Genomic DNA, 17,181 nt, shown 5'->3' on the forward strand with positions numbered 1-17,181 from the left:
CAGAGTAAAAGACATGGAAGACAGATTAGCAGGTCTTGAAGACGAGGTAGAAGAAATGAATAGCTCAGTAAAAGAAAAAATTAACTCAAAAACAAAGGGGAAAAAATGTGCAAAACATGCATGAATCATGAGTTCTGGGATACTATGAAAAGAATAAGTCTACAAATAATAGGTATAAAGGGAAGAGTAGAAACCCAAGTCAAAGGCACAGTAAATATTTTTTAACAAAATCAAAGAAAAAAAAACCTCCCTAAATCTTAACAAAGAGATGACTGTCAATACAAAAGAAGCATAAAGAACACCAATTAGAACCAGAAAAGAAACTCCCTGTGACACACAATAATCAAAACACTAAATGTACAGAAACAAAGAAATACTAAAACCTGCAAAGGAAAAGACCAACTCACCTATAAAGTCAGGCCCATTTGAATAACACCTGACTTGTTAATAGAGACTTTGAAAGGCAATATGGCCTTGACAGACCTTTACAAACTCCCGAAGACCACAAACACTAGCCTACACTACTATACAGCAAAACTATCAATCACAATTGATGATGAAAAGCATGTCAAGATTAATACAATTTCTGTCCACCAACCCAGGTCTATAAAAGGTACTAGAAGGAAAGCCTCAGTCTGAAGAGGAAGCTAACTGTGCCAAAAAGGACACATGGAACAACAAAACAACAGGAATTAATAACTTAATGTTAATAACTCTTAATATTAAAGTATTAGTTTTCCAATAAAAAATACAGATTAACAGATTGAATTAGAATACAAAATTCATCTTTCTGTTGCATCCAAGAAACACACCTCACCACCAAGATCAAACATCAACTCAGGGTGAAAGGATGGAAAATGGTTTTCCAAGCAAATAGAACCATGAAGCAAACAGGTGTAGGTATTTTAATATCTGACAGAATAGACTTCAAACCAATACTAATCAGAAGAGCTAGGGAAGGACATTAAATACTCATTAAAGGAAAAATATACAAGAAAAATTGTATTTATAAACTTTAATGTACCAACACAAAGGCATTCAAGTTCATAAAAGAAACATAACTACAACCAAAATCATGTGTGGACATTAACACAGTGATAGTTGGTGACTTCAGTTCACCACTTGTACCAATAAACAGATCATCACAACAAAACTAAACAGAAAAACTCTGGACTTAAATAACAGCATAGATCAAATATACCTAACACATCTATAGAACACCCAAACCAAAAGATGAAGAATATACTTCTTTCTCAGGAAGGAGCCAATGGAACTTTCTTCAAAATTGGTGACATATTAAAAAACAAGGCAAGTCTCAACAGATACCAAATAAATTGAAATAACACTGCATTTCTCTGAATGAGAATGGCCCCAAAAGCTCATGTATTTGGATGTCTTGTTGGTCAACTGTTTAGGGAAAGATTAGGAGCTATGGCCCTATTGAGGAAGTGTGACCTTGTTTGAGGAAGTATGTCACTAGGATGGGCTTAGATGTTTCAAAAGCCCATGGCTCAGTCTCTTTCTCACTCCCTCCCTGTTGACAGCAGACAGGACAAGATGTACTCTTCTACTCTCAGCTACTTTCCTGAAGCATGCCTGTCTGTCTGCCGCCATGCTCCCTGTCATAATGATAATAGACTAACTCTCAGAAACTGTAAGCAAGCTCCCAATTAAATGTTTTCTTTCATAAGATTTTCTTAAGGTCATGATGTCTCTTCACAGCAACAGAACAGTAACTAAGACAAATGTCCTGCATCCTATTTCACCACTGATGAGAGATGTCATTCTGTAAATATGTTTCCCTTATTGGTTAATGAATAAAGCACTATTGGCAAATAGGAAAGCAAGAGAGGCGGGACTGGGAGACAAGGAGGATTCTGGAAGATGTAGTAGAAAAGATTCAAGATGTAGAAACTTGAGAGAGGAAGAGGTCCGGACCCTCTCTCCAGTAAAAGACTACGTGGAAATTGATTGATAGAAATGGGTTAATATTTAAGACAGAGCTAGCCAATAAGAAACACTAGTAACAGGCCATCAGCTTTATATCTAATACAGTGTCTCTGTGTATTAATTGGGGCTGATGCGGCTGTGGGACAAGGCTGGCAGGAAGAATACTCATAACACACCACCATAGATTAAAGCTGGATATCAACAACAAGGCAAATGGTGAAATTATAAAAACTCATGGAAGCTAAACAACTCACAACAGAATGAAAACTGATCAAGACAGATATCAAGAAGGAAATTAAAACTTTTAAAGAATTAAATAAAAATGAAAACACAACACACCCAAACCTAGGAGGCAAGTACATAGCACTGACTGCTTATATTTTTTAAGACAGGAGAAATCTCATAATAATAACTTAATAACATACTTAAAAACTCTAGGGAAACAAGATAAAATAACCCCCAAAGAGAGTATATTGGAAGAAAGAGACTCATGGCAAAAAACCAATGAGGTAGAAACACTACAAAGATTTATAAAACAAAGAGTTGATTCTTTGCGAAAATGTATAAGAGTCATAACTCTATATCAAATTAACCCAAGGACAGAGATATATCCAAATTAATAAAATTATGGATAAAAAGGGGATATTACAGATGACTTGGCAGAAATCCAGAGACTCATAGGACTATAGAAACTATATGTACTATAGAAGCCTGTATTCCAAACTGAAAAAAAAAAAAAAACTAAAAGAAATGGGATGAGTTCCTTGATATAAATGGCCTACCAGTGTTAAATCAAGATGAAATAAATAATTTAAAGAGATCCATAATCCCAAGTAAAATAGAAGCAACAATTTAAAATCTCCTGATTGAAAAAGCTCAGGGCCAGATGAGTTCAGAACAGAGTATTACATGGTTTCTCTTACATATGGATGATAGCTTTTAAGCATTGTATATGTATATTTCTAGCCAAATAACCAGAGGGTAGGTGGTTAGTAAGAGATAAAAATGGAGTAGGAGATATTCCAAGGAAGAAGAAATAGAACATAGTGTTGTAAAGAGATAAAGGAGAAGCTTGAATAGGAAGGTGAAATGGTGAGGGGGGGGAATAGGAGGGCAAGGTAAAGGAGGGAATATGGGAAAAGAAGGACAACTAACATTACAAGCCTTCTGAACCACCATATGGAAATCTACTTCTGTGGAAGTTTCCTAAAATCAATATATATGAAAAGCAACTAAATGAACTCACTATATAATGGGGAGAGAATGTCCCAACTAGACATTTTATGCCACCAAATAAAACCTCCAATGCTAGAAATGGGTTGCATCCTGTTGAGTCATTGCCAAAAGGGTACCATAGATTAAATGCTAATTAGAGGCTATTGGTTACTTTAGAAAGGTCCTATTGCTGATGATACAACTTTCATCCTAGAACATGGAAACTGAAATTGAGCTGGTGCCCAAATGGAAGCTTCACTCTTACTGACTAGCATTCACGGTTCTAGCAGGCACTTTGCATTCTACCAGAGGAGGAAAGTAAGCATCAGTACAACCCAACTACAAACCTGAGGCCTACAATGGTGACCTGCCTGCAAGACAAAGTCTAACAGTGGCACAAATGCTATGGAAGTAACCAACCACCTTTTTTTTTTTTTTTAAAAAAAAAAATTGGATTTAAGGGCCACTTTATAAGTTGTAACTCATACCAAATACTGCTTAAGTGGCCAAGAATATGAAACTAAATGGGTCATAGGCCCTAGAGGGAACCTACTACTATTTTTTCCTAAATGCAGATAGCAAGAAAATGATTCTTAATGACATATTACCATACCAATAAATCAGTACATCACTCAACCCTTGTCAAATAAGCTTCTTCTTCTTGTAGTAGGTAATAATTAACACAGAGACCCACAAACAGACGATGTACAGAGAGAATGAGACTAGCGAACACCCAGCTTTAAATGAGATGTCTTTATAACCTCGCCCTCGCTTGAAGCTCAGGGATCTATTCACAAAAAGAGGCAAACGATGGTAAGAGGTATTGGACAATTCTAAGAAAACAGAGCCTTCCAGACACAAAAGAACTGAAATACATAGAAGAAACTCACAGACAACACACACATTCACAAGACCTTCACTAGTTCAAGTCAGACAAAACCCAAGCACAGAGAAAGAGAAGTAGACCCAGAGTCCTAACCAAGAAGGTATTTGCAATTGACAACTATGGAGGAAGGGAAAATCAGTTTTCTCCTGTGAGGTGTCCATGGGTATATAAATGTAGGCCCAATGCCCAGAGAGATCTGACCAACACAAACCAATGTGTGTGCTTTTTGATTTTGAAAGGAGGAGGGAGGGAGGGAGGGAAAGGTGGGAGAGAAGGAGGGAGGGAGGGAGAGAAGGGAAGGGTAGAAAGGAGGAAGGAGGGCAGGAAGGGAGGGAGACAGGCAAAGAACATGAAATTGGCTGCTAGGGAGATGAGAAGGGTCTGGGAGGAGCAGAGGGAAGGAAAACTATCATGTAGCACAACTTCTAATTGGGTTAATAATAAAAACTTGGAGTCATCTATCAGGGAGTGGAAGCCGAAGGATCAGAGAAGCAGAGCTTCCAGGACTACAGAGTTCTTACCTCTACCAATGCTCAGACCAAAGGGGCCATCCTGTCCTCAGACTGCCTGCCCTGCCTCACACTCCTCTCTGCCCAGCCCTTCCTATCTCCTCACTATCCCTTCCTACCTCTGCCTCCTTAGTGCTGGGATTGAAGGGGTCTGACTTCCAAGTACTGGGGATTAAAAGTGTGGGCCACCACCACTTGGCTCTGTTTCTCTTTTAGATTGTATCAATTTTCTGTAGCCCAGGGTGGCCTTGAACTAACAGAGATCTGTTTGCCTCTGCCTCCCAGTGCTGGAATTAGGTGTGTGCCACCACTGCCTGGCCTGTATGGCTGACTAGGGTAGCTAGCTCTGCACTCTAATTTTCAGGCAAGCTTTATTTGTTAGACCATAAATAAAATATGACCACATTATGATCCAAAGATGTTTTCTGAGAAAAAATTTAAGTTTTCTTTGATCCTTTGCTTCTGGATGGCATAGAAGTCTTTCCAGAATCCTACAGAGATTTTCTATAAGGCACAGAAAGACTTTTTCTCCAGAAGACTTACTGCATGAGGCACCATTCTAAATGAGGAAGAACGGGATTCATTGAGGTAGACTGCGGGAGGGAAACAGCAGAGAAGAGGTGAAATGAATTATGGGAACATACAGCACAAAAAGATAAGAAGGCTTCACGAGCAGAGGCAGGCTCGCAAAGCCTCATGCTTCTAAACAGGCTGGACTGTGATATAGTACACAGAGGATGTGATTTTACTGCAGCTGGATTTGTAAGATTAAGGACTGAAATGAAAGGTGGTGAGATAAGAGGAGGAGATATAGAGAATTCTACAGTTTAAGACAACTGAATAATATTTTATTAGCACTGGGCTTTTCTTTCCTTTTTTTCGGGGGTGCGGGTTGGGGATCTGTGCTAGGAACTGAACTTACGGCTTCACCCATGGTAGTCAAGTGGTCAGCCACTGAAATATAGTCCCAGACATAGCATTAATTCTAAAAAGAAAAAAATAGAGTGTGGAGAACGTCTTTATCTAAAAAGTAATGAAAAATAAACAGGACTGGAGGTGTTAAAAGAAATGCTGCTAGAATAATTCAACGTGTGTGTGTGTGTGTGTGTGTGTGTGTGTGTGTGTGTGTGTGTGTGTATCTTTAAAATGCTGTAACTCCAAAATTTAAGTCTAAGGGAGGTTACTGAAGAAAAGGATTTGTTTCCACAGAAAATGAAAAGCTGTGAATTCCTTCTAGACTAACATGGTCTGATCAAGCAAGACCCCCTGAAACAGTGTTCTAGGTGATCCAACATTCAAAATAGCTGGGATAAAGCAGCCTTGCAGACTACAGATAGGATTTCTGTGTCTTCTTAGGATCCCTATGGCAGTGCCCCCTACCAGCAGGAAGTAGTTAGGAAAGAAAGACGCCCAAATTCCCAAATATTTTTTATAAATGTTTGTTTTCATTTAAATGGGGTTGGTTATAAATGGTTAATGACCACAACCAATATCTTTAAAGGTAAAAAGGGAATTAAAGGTAAAAAGATATGAATATTTGTTTTGGAATGGATTTTCATTTATTGATACAAATTTAAGGTCAATTTTGTTATAAGTATAGATCTTCTCTTGTTTAGGTATTGTGTTTATATAGCTCATTTTAAAATGTAATGTATAATTTAGTACAGATTTTAGATAGTTACCTATAATAGTCAAAACTTATAGCTAGGTGAGTTAGGTTTTCTAGATATATATTTGAGATGAATAGGCATTCTTCAAACCTTTCAAAGACCTACAGAATATGGCAATTAAAATTGTTTAGGGTTTTTCTTAATAGTGAGACATAACTGCTCCTGGCAATACCACCTGCATTGGAAAGGAAAATGGACATAGAAGAAACGCTTTATGAAGTCTGCCTCCAATATGGCAAAACTAGCCATTTGGGCAAGATACTACTCTTGTCTGGAATGTTTGACTTTATGCTATATAAACTGGACATGCAGGACCCACAGGAAAGTGAATGCTAATAAAAGATGAACATTGATTGCTACAGGATTCCTGCTTCATGAAAGAGTCTGCCAGACTTTCTGCAGGACTCAGAGAAAAATGACTGAAAAACTGCCAGTACAGATGGACAGTTTAAAGTTTCCTGCTTTACTGAGGAGTCTGCCAGACACACTATGGCCTATAGGCTGAAGATGGAACTTTAAAGAAGAAGTTCAGGTGACTGACCAGGCAAGTTGTCTCTGTCACTTTCAGAGTTTATATATTATCCTTTTGTGGTCTTTGAAGGAGTTGAAGGTTATAGTTTTCCTTAATTAGAATTAAAGATAAGTTACATATAGGGCTTTAGACTCACAAGACAGGATACATGATGGTATATTTCTTTAACTCTTACTAAATGTTAATGGACTACATATTGTTAACTGTTATTCTTATTTGATAACTGATGTGTGATATATTTTGCTATGTTAAGGTTCAAGCCCTTCTTTTTATTTCAGACAGAAAAGAAGAGATGATGGGAGATGCCATTCTGTAAATATGTTTCTTTTATTGGTTAATGAATAAAGCACTGTTGGCCAATAGGAAAGCAAGATAGGAGGAACTAGGAGACAAGGAGGAGAGAGGAAGGAGTAGGGAGGAGAGTCAATGTGCAGGAGGGAGAGAGAAGAACACCAGCCCCTCTCTCCGGTAAGGTGAGACCACGTGGAAGTACTTACATTAATAGAAATGGGTTAATATTTAAGACAGAGCTAGCCAATAAGAAATGATAGTAACAGGCCAACAGCTTTATATCTAATACAGCGTCTCTGTGTGTTACTTGGGGCTGGCGTGGCGGTGGGACCAGACTGGCAGAAAAACAACTCATAACAATAGAGTGAGGAGAACATCTTGATCTAAAAAGTAATGAAAAAGGATTATAGAAAACTGGTGGTTTTTCTTTTTCTACAGGCATGGTAAGAAAAAGAGACCTTGTGAAACCAACTTATGAAAACAATGACATTACCAAAATCTTAGAAATACAAAATAATCCATAAACATAATATAAAACATGACACACAAAACTATAACATGTAAAATACCTTATAGATTGTGTGTTTACATGTAATAGATAATACATACAAAGTATGTGTGAAGAGCCAAGCAGCAGAACGTGAATGCTAGTTTAGAAGACAAAGCAGAACCCTTTAAATCAGAGAAACTCAGCTTTCCAGTTCATACCAACCAGAATAATGCAGCAGGAAAATGGGTATCTTATACATGCAAGGATTCACAAGGCTTACCTCATCAATACTGTCCCTTAAACATTCAGCTGATAACATGCTGGAACCAAACAGAATTTAAGCGAACAAGACATTGAGAGATCCAGAAAACAGAATTTTTCTAAGAAAGGTTTGAAGGAAAGTTCCATGCATAGAGGCGGTAGTCTAGGGTAACAGGAAACATGGAAATCCTTAGTTGAGACATCTTAGAAAATATATGAAAGCTACAAGCATGGGTGAGGGGCAGGAACAAGAGATTACATTAGAGCAAACAGTCCAAGAAACGAAGGAAGGAATTAAGAAATGTGGGGGGAAACTTAAGTTATATAGCAAAGGTAATGCAGGTATGTATCTAGAGTAAGTACAAATTAGAAAACTTAAGGAAAGTTCTTAGTGGCTACAGAACAGTATGTACACCTTCAGCAGCAGATAGGAAAACAAATCCAGAAAGTAGGTCGGAGAAGCGGGTCTGGGAAAGACACAAGAAAGACCAAAGATACTAAGATGTCCCTGTGGTAAACAATGGAGTGATGGCTACAGCTGAAAAGCAACAGCTCAAAAGCTTTATTCAGTGACACAAATTCAAGCCATCTAAGTCTCTCAAAGACCAGTGTCTAACAGTGATGGAGCTTTTGAACGTGGAAAATGGAAAAGGAAATGACTACCAGAAAGAAACAGCTAAAATGTTTACAAAACCAAGTCATGTGAATTGAATTTCAATTGTGAGCATTCATGATTCGGGTAAAGACTTAACTGTTTTTAAAAATGAGCTTCCTGCTCTCTTTAGAAATCACACGTACCTGATTTCTTTTATTCTCCAGCAGTGACGTCTCATACAGCTGAGCATTGTGAAGAACAATACCGCAAAATGCCAAATAGGCAGCGAAGTCCTAGAAGAAAGATGACAACAGCCGGATTGGACCTGCCTGCAAAACTGTCTAGGAACATTGCAGTTGAAATAAATGTTAAACACCAAAATGTAGGTGTTTGTTGTGCATAAAATTAGGAACTCATGCAAATTGTCGGCTAAATGGAACTACTAGCAGATGACTAAGTGTTCAGTTTCTTATGTTGTATGGAGAAGAGAAAAGGAATTGATGACTTAATATGAAATTGCAATCTTCTCTATACAAGATTTGGTACAGATTGTATATGGCACTAAGACTCAAGCCGATGAGGGAGCAAATAAATAGCTCATACCTTATTATTGAAGCAAGTGAAGACTCATATTTAAGAGAAGAGTGGCCATAACAAGTCTCATGTAAGGTTGTAAATGAGTTCAAATACATGCCTTTTTAAAAAAGATTTATTTATTTTAAGTATATGGTACTCTATTTGCATGTATGACTTTAAGCCAAAAGGGGGTATCATATCCCACTATAGATGGCTATGAGTCACCATGTGGTTGCTGGGAATTGAACTCAGGACCTCTGGAAGAACATCCAGTGTTCTTAAACCCTGAACCATCTCTTCAGCCCCCAAATGCATTTTTTAAAAATATGATTCTAGAATCCTTTTAATACTACAAGAGGGTGATGTGCTCACATTTAAATTAATGATTAAAGCAATCATTAGATGGAATGATTTATCTACACCAATGGATATATTTTGTCAAGACACAGTCTAAATATTTCTTAAGGGCAGGTTTATTTTAATGAACTAAAAACAGTGGACACGAAGTTTATCTAATAGCCATGCTTTCTAATCAGGTATCCCTGCATAATTAATAGCACAGGTAAAGTGCTCTGACTTTAAAGTCACCTCTTATACTCTAGAGCAATTAAAACATGGGGGCTAACATGTGCGTCAATACTGCTATGTCACAGAAACAAAATTAACTGTCTTGTTTGAATGTCTTCCCAATCTGAAAGCGCCTACTGGTTTTCAGAGGAGCAGTGGTAGCAACATGGCTCAGAGTGGTGGAGAGGCAGTGGGCTATGGTCTAGGATAGATGTAACCCTCATATGCAAGAGAAGAAATCGTACAGCTTTGGAGGACAGAAGTGTAAGCAGACCTAAGGGAGAGCTGGAAAGGAATCTTGTCAATGTGGCATGTGGAATGTGTTCCTTAGGAGCTGAACGGGAATAGTAAAATAACACTGACTGCTGTCCTCTTGGAAGCTAGCTCACACATTGGTGCCCCTCTGCAAAGCTCATACAACGAGGAAATTTGCTTCACCAGGAGGAAAATGCCAGTGTTCAGACAATGCATGGCACAGGGCTCAGAGAACCCTGTGTTTTATTTTGTTTTTTGTTGTTATTGTTGTTGTTGCTTTCCCTCAAGCATGAACTTTTGTACAGTACTTATGGAAAGTACAATGGGATCACTTAGATACAGAGGGACCCTTTGTGTGCACCCAGCTCAGGGGAGGGCTTGTTAGTAGCTCTGTGAGGAGAGAACTCGGGGTTCCTGCTGATTGATACTCAAGCACTCTCAAGTCAAATCAGCACTAGCGTTAGTCGAAGAAATTCTTCTAAAATTCACATCATTTTTTTTTTTCTCTTTTACTCTTAAGAAACGTTTGGTTGAGAATTTCATAGATGAGTTCTGTCTTTACATCCTCTCCATTCCGCCCTATCATCTCTCCAACTTTTCCCATGCCCCTCTCTTAAATTCACAGCTCCTCTTCCTTAATTATTACTGGTACACACTCACCACACACACACGCGCACACACAAATTCACATAATTTTTAACCGTAACACTTTCTTAAGCAACCATGTCAGCACTGCCTAACCCCAGAGGTCATGCACTTTGAAGAGAATGTGTCATTGGAAGCTGGCATTGTGCCAGACTCGGGTTTGGGTACCTTTTCATCCTTCTCAGTGAATGTCCCACCGTTTCCTGATTTCTTGTTGATGGCCTGGGCTACACCAACAACCTAGGATAAGAAGATAAAAGTGACATACTTGTTTTCATTAGCTAGAATTCCTCAGAGTGAATGTGTTTGCAGAGGGCATGGGCTGTTTCAAAGCACAAAGCTGAAAGGCTAAAACAAAACCCGAGTCCAGTCTTTTATTCTTAATAAGGGTAGTAATAGTCCAGATTTCCTGGATCCCAGTTAAATCACATGGGACTCAGGGACTTCAACTTGCATCCAGATTAAGCTAGGTGGTAATTACATTTTAAGTATAGATTCTGCATAGTTTTCAAGTACAAAAACAAAAACAAAGGGAAAAAATGTCTTATATGTCCAATAAAATATACCACTACACAAACATTTTACATTGATCTCGACTATTCCTAAAAGGCTAAGTCCTCATTCCCTGAAGATGAAGCAGGGCCCAGTGTCCAGTTACAGAGGAACGCAGAACCGTCATCCATGCACAAGAACTTCTCATGCAGGAATGTAGCCCAGCTTCTTTTGAAACTTCTGGTTTGAAAATTATTTGACCTTCAAGAGAATTATTTTTGGTAGAAGAAGTTATTAAAAAACCAAAACAGGAATTAACAGGCGAAGCCTACTTTCACATAGGTCAGAAGGAATTTGAAAGATAAACTAAACTTAAGTTGGCCACGCTAAACTTGGCTCGTGTGCCTTGAGTTCCACAAGAGGTTAAGAAAGACTTGAAGAAACCCTCTCATCTGTCAGCCTGAAGGGTCATTAGATGTGTCCAGTTCTAGCTGCAGGTTGAGAAAATACCTGGCATTTATCACAACTTACAACTTACTTTCAGCTTCCTCTTAATGTGAATTCTACCGTTTCCTTCTTCTCCCAATTTAGTATCATCAAGATAAACTATTTTCCCCTAAGTGCTCACACTTTAGGGAATGCAGCCATAATTCTGTGTGGGAGTTTCACCCTGCTTTGTCCAGCTCACTCTAAGTTCCCTACCTCCAAGAAAATGATACAGAACTCTCCCTTAGGAGAACAGAGCAGAAAGGGGAAATACAGTCTCAAGGGAGGCAGTTGTTTCCTGGTACTCCCAAAATTGTTCTCTCTCTCTGTCTCTCTCTCTCTCTGTGTCTGTCTGTCTCCCGCTCCCTCTCCTTCTTTATTATATCATAAAGGTCAATATGCTTTTTAAAAGAATTATTCACTTATCCTAACCGCCTCTGTTTCCCTGGGTTCGACCAACCCTGACTTTGACCACCAGCCCCTTATATACTCTTCTAGATGCTCTTGACAAATGCCTTGGGAAGTTTTTGTCCGGGTCAAGCATGTCTGGCTTATAGCTAGGCATTTTCACTTAAAATAGAACCGATGAAAACAACCTGAAGGTCATGGGGCCTGATATGTAGCAGTAGAAGGATAACCCGAACTTAAGTGATCACTCATTCATTTATTCAACAAGGGCTAAACTGCTACAAAAAAAAAAAAAAAAAAAAAAAAAAAAAGACTAACAGAAGAAAGGGCTACTGGGAATTAGTTAAGAGTTCAGTGGGCAGAGCCAATAGTTTCAGGGTGCAGTCGGCCATATTGAGAGCACAGTGGGGAGCACTCGTCAGAAAGGATAGCATGTTTGCTCAAAAAACACAGCCATTTAAAAACTGAACCCAAATCAAATTATGGTAACCTTTTAGACCCTCAGTATATTACCATAAACTGACAGTGAGGTAAGTCAACAATGAAGTCTTAAAAGAAATAAAATCTGCTGTGTAACTCGGAAGTAACCACATTGTGATTTGATTAGTCGCTGGAGTTCCCTGAAAATAAAGCCAAAGTCAGGGAGGACCCTTCGGTCCTCTGCGTTCCCGGACTAATGGCTACAGGAACTCCAACCTGGACAGTGGGCTATATGGTGGGTGTCAGGGCAATGCCAGGGAGACCCACAAAAGAAGACAGGTTGGTCAGGGGACATCAATTCCCACTAGGAAAGCAGAGTCAAATACTGTTGGTTCCCAGTGTCTTCCATTTTAGTATCAGAGCACTCAGAACAAGGCTTCTTCAGACACAGAATGTTCCCTGGGGCTCTGGCTTTATTAAAACCTGTGTCCCAATTTTTCTCTCTCCTTCCCCCTCCTCTTTCCTCACCCCCCTCTCTTACTCTCACTCTGGTTTCTTGATTGAGATGGGGTCTCTCTCAGCCTATAACCCGGGCGATCCTCCTGCCTCTACCTCTCAAGTCCTGAACCTGGTGTCATGAACCTCTACATCTTCTCCTTCAACTTAAGTTTTAGTTTATGTTTTTACACTAGGGGTATTTATTTATAAATAAGCATTATTTATTACTATGAGATTAAAAAGTCTTTTTCTGGTTAAAACGAAAGCATCTTTGAGGCCACGCAATATATATGAAACCCTTTTACTCATTTCTTCTTTTCTTTCTTCCTTCCTTTCTTTCTTCCTTCCTTTCTTTTTTTCTTCTTTGGCTACTGGTGTCTGCTGCTCATGTCTGAAGATCCTAACTGGAACTGTAAATTCACCCTCTGCAGAGCGGCTGCCTACTGTTGGTTCAGTAATTTGCTAGTAGTGGGATGAGAATCTGACCTTGCTGCCTGTGTATGGCACAGGGCCTAAGCTGAGGACAAGCTCCGCCCCCGATTGCAGTGACTACTGATGGACAAGAGCTCAGCTCATGGGTAAAATCCCACAGATGGGCCTTTCCAGAGAGTTCAGTTTAGACTCACCTCCTGCCTGCAGTGTGGACACCTCTGTCTACAGACACCACTCTCTCACACTCCACAAGGGATCTCCGACACTGGCGGCCCATTTGGCTTTTGGAAGCTCGCTGTCCCTACCTTGGATTCCCCACTTGGCTTTAGGCATCTGTTGGTTTCTTTACTTTTTAAATTCGTTTGTGGTCTTTAAACCTTGCTTTCGGTAACATTTGCCCTTGGACCAGTTTGCAGAATGCTAGGATTTCTACATCAATTATGTCTTCTGAAGTCGGCCTGATGAGCTTCAAAACCTGCTTTGTGTTCCCTAATACCAAACATTTGCAGTTGTCACCCCAGAGGCACAGGGAGTTAATTTTATGTCCTTCACAGTTCAAATGCCAAAATCTAAGAGTGCAGAGCTCCATCATATAAAATGACAAAGAGTTTGCATGTAACGTACATACATCCTCTACCTCCTTTAAGCCACTCCTAGATTACTTATAATGCACAATACGCTGCATGCTATTTTAGCACTTGCTATATTGTACTATTCAAAGAATAACAAAAGAAAAGGCTTGCATATATTTCAAACCAATTTTTCCCAAATATTTTTATCTGAAGTTGGATAACTCCATGGAAGCAGGATCTAAGGTTATAGAAGGCCAACTATATGTAATTTATTCTAATAGTAAAGAAAGATATATACTAAGACAATTTCATACAATGAGGTATTCCAGCAAATTACTCATCCTTTCTGATAACCAATGATTTTCCACTACTAATCTTGCAGGCTTAGATAAAAAGCTTGATTTGTTATTTTGTTTCATTTAGGCTGACTATCTGAGTATGATTAAAAATTAATCAAATGAGAGCTAGAAAGCTTGATCAGCAGCTAAGAGAATTGATGTTCTTTTAGAAGACACAATTTTGATTCCCAGCACAAGCATGGCAGCTTACAACCATTTGTAACTCCAGTCTCAAGTATATTCAGCACCTCTTCTGAACTCTGCAGGCACCAAGCACACACGTGGTACACAGACATACAGGCAAGACACCCATACACATAAAAACAAATATATATATATTTTAATATTGCAAGCAGCTACATGCAATAACACATATCTGTACTCCCAGGACTAGGGAGGCTGAGGCAGGAGGTCTGCTAAGATTTCAAGGCCAACCTGGGTTACATAGGGAGTTCTAGGTCTGCTGGGTATATATAAGACCCTATCTCAAAATTCAATCAATCAATCAATCAATAAAAGCCCCACCTAAACCAAGCCAAACAAGCAAATACCAGAATTTCTCTCAAGGGAATCCTAGACCAGGAAAAGAAAAAATTATGTATGTGTATTTCCTCCACCTTCAGATGGATGACAATCTAAAAATAACCTGGACTAAGGCAATAGATTACTAATAGAGAGTTGGGCCTGTAGTTCAGTGATAGACTATTTGTTTACCATGAACAAGACACTGGTTCAGTCCTCAGTGCTGCAGGGACAACAGGAAAAAAAAATGTATAGTGTTTATCTACAGTTACACAGGTAATCAAAGACAAAAAGACATCAGTAGTCTGACATTCTATTGCCCATAGCAAAACCAGCCTCTCCTGCCCTCCTGGCGTGGCTATAAAGGCATTCCCTCTAGTCAGCTATTGATTACCCTTTGAACAAATTGGTCCATTTTCTTAAGATCAAATAGTTACTTTGTGGTTTACTTCCTTGTTGTTCAGTTTTTGAGAACAACTCTTTTGGCATAGTTTAGGCTAGCCTGGAACTTACTATGTAGCCAAGGCTGGCCTGGAAATGTTGATTATCTAGCCTCGTCATCTAGAGTGCCGGGATTTCAAGAATGAACTATACAGCTTCTATTGCAAGTATACGTTCAGAATTCACATTTGAGAATGAAAGCCACTACAAATGTCAGATTCATACTGGGAAGCCCATTCGCTCACTGCCTACCCAGTGCCCTATTCTATGTTTTCAAGCAGTAAGAAGCCTCTATTTTACTGGCTTTCCCACAGCATAAACAGATACCATGCCCCTTCAGGGTTGAATGGTCTTTAAAATGCCTTGAGTCTCTCTGGGAAGCAATGTGGAATGTGACAGCTGGCTGTGCCAGGGGCAGCCATCACTGTCACAGAGAGCAACCTCTTATTCAATAAGCGGCTAATCCCAGACATCACGAATCAATTTCAATACATCACCCTGTTTCAATTTCCAGAGGATGCTCCACATGGAATCAAAAGACAGGGGAGGAAATGAAGTGCCTGCAAATCCTGACATCTCTCCCTCCCGGCCATATAGGGACTTATGTAGGGTAATCCAACCTGAACCGAAAGCTACATCACACCAAGAAACTGTAACACGGCAACATACAGCAAATGCAACACCAGTAATGCCCAGTAACAGGCAGCATACTGTAAATACAACAATAATACTCAATATTATCAACTTGTGGAGCATTCACCCAAGTGTTCATTTCATCTTTCATTTATTCTATAAATTAATGTGTGTCATTGGAGTTGGGACATTATTCCTAATCCAAAGGAAGACATGTGCATATGATAAATTTTTCCCATTAATAAAAAGAGAATGGTGAGTTTCCTTATAAATTAGTTCATTTTCTTATAAATACCCAGCAGGGAATAACACAAGGGGACAGAGGTTATTGATGAATTGTGATGTGGAAATGTAAGCAAAAATAAACCCTCTCCTCTCCAACTTGCTCTTGGTAATGCTGAAAAACCTAAGATACATCTCTTTCTCTCAAAATTCAGCCCACATAACTAATTTTCTCTTTGCAGTGGAGAGGAAAGTAGAATTTTAGGTAAAGTTTCAACATAAACCTTTATGTGGTATAGACATTAAAATGTAGCTGGATTTTAAAAAGAAACATGAGTCCATGAAAAGTTGACAAAGCACTTTCCCTATCTAACTTTAGTTCTTAGATGAAAATAGATGTTGACACACATATCTGTTGAGAGTTGTAATTTCACTGACAATTACTTAAAGAATTTATAGAAAACATCAAAATATATCAAAGAGTCTAATTATGCAGTACTGGGTCAAATATTATGCAAAGAAATTGTTTATTGTTATCTATAACTGGTCCCAGATCCTTAAAACTCACCACTGAGAACTACATAAGACTCATCAAAATTAGATTTATAAATGATTTGTGAAATTAAAAATGTAATAGTCTCCAATAAGCATCAGGATAGTTACAGAATGTGCCAATGAAGTTAAATCTTCTATTGAATGAAGGACAGCATGAAGCAAATTTTCTAAGCTTTACAAACAAGGTATCATTTGGGTCATAGGAAACACTGCTAAATAATCCTCAAGTCTGAATTGTTTCTACACATGTTTTTCCCTCTGGGTCCAGGGCGTAGATGCAAAGAGTTCACCTACAAGACTATGTTTTTCATCTGCTATTCTTGGGAAATGTCGCTCTCCCCCTTGGGAAAGTGGTTAATGTCTTTAGTGGAAGGGCCCTTGTTTATTATTTAAGTGCTAATGTGGAAACGCGAAGGATCTTCACCATCACAGCGTTCAGTCCAGGACAAATAGAAACTGCTCCAAGCACTTCTATTTTGTTTCTAAAACAAACCTACAAGGAAGAACACTGCAGGGGAATAGCTCAGGGAACAATCTAAAAGGTTTTCAAAGCTCGCCAGTTCTTTAAGACTAAAATAGGCCCAGGCCACCAGACAGTCCACTAATAAACTTGACTGATTCTGGTAATTGTATTTTCCTTGGAATTGAAGAGTTATAGGCATACCACTATAACATTTTATTTGAACCAAATTTCTTTGTCAAATTTGAGAATGTCGCCAT

At 38.8% G+C, this 17,181-nt stretch overlaps 1 protein-coding gene across 2 annotated transcripts in view; it reads right to left on the minus strand.

Annotated features, from left to right (window-relative positions):
• Positions 1–17,181, minus strand: part of Pde5a (phosphodiesterase 5A) — a 136,340-nt gene that overhangs the window by 82,129 nt on the left and 37,030 nt on the right. For both annotated transcript variants that reach the window (XM_051185568.1, XM_051185569.1), the window contains exons 4-5: positions 10,611–10,682; positions 8,603–8,692 (exon numbers count right to left, since the gene is read on the minus strand). In XM_051185568.1, coding sequence (XP_051041525.1) covers positions 8,603–8,692; positions 10,611–10,682 — 162 coding nt within the window. The remainder of the gene's footprint in view (positions 1–8,602; positions 8,693–10,610; positions 10,683–17,181) is intronic.

The sequence above is a fragment of the Phodopus roborovskii genome, unplaced genomic scaffold (genome assembly GCF_943737965.1).
Source record: "Phodopus roborovskii unplaced genomic scaffold, PHOROB, whole genome shotgun sequence".
Lineage (NCBI taxonomy): Eukaryota > Metazoa > Chordata > Mammalia > Rodentia > Cricetidae > Phodopus > Phodopus roborovskii.